Here is a 4,042-nt window from a genome sequence, read left to right as displayed (position 1 = left end):
GCTCAAACCAGTCCCCCCCTCCCCACCTACCCCCCCATCGAGACGACCTCTTTTCCTTTCTCCTGGTCTTTTCTCCCATTTCTTGGATGAAAGCCCTATATTTTGAATTAAAAACTCTAGACTAGTTCCTGCGGCTGCAATAACGTGTGGGTTTCTCCCCAAAACGCCTTCAACCGAAGATGGCTCCTCAAACAAAACCCGAAGCCCCCCCACCCCCCACCACCAATGGCATCTGGTTGATTTCAGGAAAAGGACACCTTTCCACCTTCTGAGCAAACCGCCCAGGCCTCTCTCCGGCCAGACCCTCCTTCCACAGCCCACTCAGCGCTCTCCTGGGGGCCAGGGGCAGAGGGAAGGGAGGCAGCGCTCGATGGCGCCCAGGCCCTTTGGCAGGATTTTCACCACGGACACTTCTCTTTAAAGGGCCTCCTCTCCAGCCCTGCGAGGCCGGGAGCTCAAGTTGATGACTGGTCCGAACCACTGACTCTATCAGACAAAGTTAGAGGCAATCATGATAATTTAGTTTACTTCTGAATATTTTAAATATAATGAAAACAAGTATAACAGTTTTGTTTTCAAAACTCTTTTGAGGTATCCACCATTAAAAGATTGGGGTTTTGTAAAAAAAAAAAAAACACAGTGGTTTATTGAATACTTACAACGTTTACACCTTCAATATTAATTAAATTCCACTTAGTTTTAGAGGACGGAAGTGCACAAAACAAGTAGCTGTTGGAAACATCTTCACATAGGGAACCACCACAGATGAAACGGCAGCACTAGATACCGACCCCAACGGAAATGTTAGCGGCCCCGTTTTCTGCTTTGAAATAAAACTTTATAATCCCCAGGAATATTTATATCCAAAGGCCAAGTATTAAAGATACACTTCACATACACACTATTGTCCGCTGTCTTTATCTGGAAGGGGTTGGGGAGAGGGCACCGCTGGTGTCTACACAGCCAGGAGGAAACATTCACAAACAGAGAATCTACGAGACGCCGGGATCCCTTACCACGCGGGAGTGTCCTCTTCATATTAAAATATGGAATGCTTTTCTTCAAATATCCACTTTGTTTTTGGAGGGAAAGGTGGGGAGCGGATGCCTCGAAGGGGGGCAAAGAGAGGGAGGCACATTGCACATAAATAAACCGGATGATTCCCAAATGCAGGAAGTCCTCAGAGCGGAGCGCGCGGAGCTTGCCCGGAGTCCTGGGTCTGCATCCGGCTCCTGGGCCCGGCTCGCGCTCTCCTCCTCCTCTTCTTCTTCTTCTTCTCCTCCTCCTCTTCCTCCTCCTCTTCCTCCTTCTCCTCCTCACTGCTTGAGCTCCAGGGCCCAGACGTGCTGCGGCCAGCCCGTCCGGCCTTTGGTTTTCTTGTCGTTGCTACTTACTGTGCTTTTCAAGATTTCGTTCTGGGCAGAGGGGAGGCGAGGGGGAGAAAAGGAGAAAGAGAATCAGAGAGGAGACCCGGTTCCACGCCACCCCCGCGCTTTTCCCGGCCAGAGGAGAGAGTAAGAGAGCCAGCCAGGGATGGCGGGTGGGATGGTTTCAAGTCCCAGCCCCTGCAGAAGAGCTACGGAGGCCGGCCGCTGCCCTAGCTCCCGCCCGGGCCTCCAGACGCAGGCAGCGCTCAGCTCCCGATCGGCAGGTTTATAAACAACCACCCGTTTTCAAGTCGTTTATGGAGGAACCGGGGGCCTTCTCTCTAACTCCAGATGTAGGGGCGCGAGCGGAGGTCATCGCAGCCCCAGCTCCGCGCTCTAGGGAAGATGGGGTGAAGTGCCCCGCCTTGGCCTGGGCCTGTCCGCATGCAGCTCGGCCTCTGGCCCGTTTCAGCAGTGCCTCTCCTTCCAAGGCCTCTGAAATCCCCGGTTACCCGGGATCACTCGACTATGCAGCGACTAAAGCGCCGTAGGCCCCAAAGAAGAAAACCTCGACAAATGGGATAATTTTCCAGGCCTTTCGTGGCAATAGCCCTGCTCTGAACACCACTACCCTCTGGGCACCTGGTAGGAACTTGAGAAAACTAATTTTCAGTTATAATTTCGTGTTACTGTTAACAACAATTACAATGAACAAGGTAATATTTACTATTTGTCTTAAAATGTACAGGCTCATGCAAACAAAACAAGAAGTATACTCATCTGGGAAGTCACATTTTAGCCTCAGTGCCAAAGAAAAACTGCATTTTGAAGTTAAAAGTACTTATTTTGTGTTTACCTTGACGTCTTCCCGGCACAGAAATCAGAACAAGCATAAAATTCTTAGGATCAGTGGCTGCCTCATTCTCAAAAGAAGGAAATGCGATCACTAGTGAAATAATTGGGATCAAGCGCTTCTGAGTAACTTATTTTAGAAATGTCTGAAAGCAAGATCAGATTGGAAGCCAAATGAAGGCTCTACAGGACAGGGAATGAGGGGTCCGGGCCAGTGCGATCGGGAGATCAAGCCGGACCCTGAGTCCGCGAGGCCCCTCCCTGAGTGCCGGGGGGAGCGGCGATAACCCGGGGGTAAGATCACCAGCGCGAAGCATCCCTCTTAACCTCCTCCGCGTGCTGACACCCTCCCCCACCCCCTCCGCTTCTGCGGGAAACCATCCCGACCAGAACCTGGTGCAAGCAACCCTGGCTCAAGACGCAGCCAAAGAACGCGGAGTGCCATTGCTCAGCCCAACTGGAAAGAGACCGGAATTCCCGGTCCCCCGTACCCCACTGCCCGCTGCCTCCTGGTACTGACCAGTTCCTTCTTCCTCTTCTCTTCTTTCACATCTGTCTTCTTGATCTCCGCCTTGAAGGCCTCCGCCTCGCCGTTCTGGTCGTCCTTGGCCAGCAGGTCCATGAGGTAGGCGATGTAGCTGGTGGCCAGGCGCAGCGTCTTGATCTTGGAGAGTTTGGTGTCGGCGGGCACGTTGGGGATGCACTCGCGCAGTTCAGCGAAGGCGCTGTTGATGCTCTGAGTCCTGCGCCGCTCCTTGCGGTTGGCGGTGCCCCGGCGCTTCACCGGGCGCGGCCCCCCCAGGCCCGGGGGCCCGGCGCCCGGCGGCACCCCCCCGTAATGGGAGTGGTCCAGGCCGGCGGCGCCGCTGGCATACTCGGGGCTGTAGGACAGGGCCATGCTGTAGTCGGGGGGTGACATCTCGGGGTGGCCGATGAGCCAGCCATGGAAGTAGGGGTTCTCCTCGTGGCTGCAGCGGCTGGCGGCGGCGGCGGCGGCGGCGGCGGCGGCGGCGGCGAAAGGATAGCCCTCATGGTGCACCACCGGGTGGTGGGGGAAGCCCCCCACCAGACTCATCTCGCCCTCCGCGCCCCTCCACGCGCCCCAGCGTGCGCACAGTGCCGCCGCGCCCTCGGCCCGGGCCCCCGCTCCGGTGCTCGGCGGCCTCCCCCACCCCCCAGCCCCCAGCCCCCGGGCGCCCCGGCCGGCCCGGCAGCCGCAGAGGGGGCTGCTGCAGCCCGGGCCCCGGCCGCCCGCCTGGCCCGCGGGGCCCGCCTCAGCAGCGCCGCGGCCGCCGGCTCCCCATAGGGCGCAGCGAGGTGGTCCCGGCACCGTGCGCCCCTGGCCGCCGCCGCCGCCGCCGGCTCCCGCCTCGCTCCACGGCCCGCTCGCAGGCTTCTGCTTCCTGGGCGTCTGCGGGCAGGCACAGTCCTCTCGCGCTCATGCAAAGGTGCCCGGGCTCCGGCGGGGCTGCTCGGCGGAGTCGCCGGGCTCCGCGCCCCGGCCGCGCGCCCGGCGCCGCTGCTACTCGGAGTCCCGGGGCGAGTCCAAGCCGCGGCTGGAGGAGCCGGCGGGGTCGACTGCTCACTGTGAAGCTACCTCCATGCGACCCTCCCCTTCCCGCGCTTTCCCCTCCCCCCACCAGCCTGATCTGGGTTCTTGGGCGCTTATTGTTTTAATGAAATTTTTGGTTGTTGTTGTTTTGGTCCTTGAATGTGATTTTAGCTGCGAGTAACGTGTCCCGCGCTCCTCTCGGGCTCCCTCGGAGGGTTTTCAGAGAGGTCTCAGTGCATCCATTTTCTCAGATCCTCTCCTTCTTTCGGGG

At 58.1% G+C, this 4,042-nt stretch overlaps 1 protein-coding gene across 1 annotated transcript; it reads right to left on the bottom strand.

Moving 5' to 3' along the window:
• Positions 1-1,316: 1,316 nt before the first annotated feature.
• Positions 1,317-3,294, bottom strand: HAND2 (heart and neural crest derivatives expressed 2). Its single transcript, XM_061199495.1, has 2 exons — positions 2,740-3,294; positions 1,317-1,415 (listed from the first exon to the last, which is right to left on the bottom strand). The coding sequence occupies exons 1-2, from the start codon at positions 3,292-3,294 to the stop codon at positions 1,317-1,319; spliced, it is 654 nt and encodes a 217-aa protein (XP_061055478.1).
• Between the last annotated feature and the right edge of the window lie 748 nt (positions 3,295-4,042).

Source organism: Eubalaena glacialis, chromosome 9 (assembly GCF_028564815.1).
Source record: "Eubalaena glacialis isolate mEubGla1 chromosome 9, mEubGla1.1.hap2.+ XY, whole genome shotgun sequence".
NCBI lineage: Eukaryota > Metazoa > Chordata > Mammalia > Artiodactyla > Balaenidae > Eubalaena > Eubalaena glacialis.
This window is presented reverse-complemented; position numbering and strand designations above follow the sequence as displayed.

What these genes read in the sequence shown, in the direction of transcription:
- HAND2 (XM_061199495.1), bottom strand. Translation starts at nt 3,294, where the DNA reads ATGAGTCTGGTGGGGGGCTTCCCCCACCACCCGGTGGTGCACCATGAG. An exon ending in AGAAGAGGAAGAAGGAACTG is followed by an intron (nt 1,416 to 2,739) that starts GTCAGTACCAGG and finishes CCCTCTGCCCAG; the next exon opens with AACGAAATCTTGAAAAGCAC.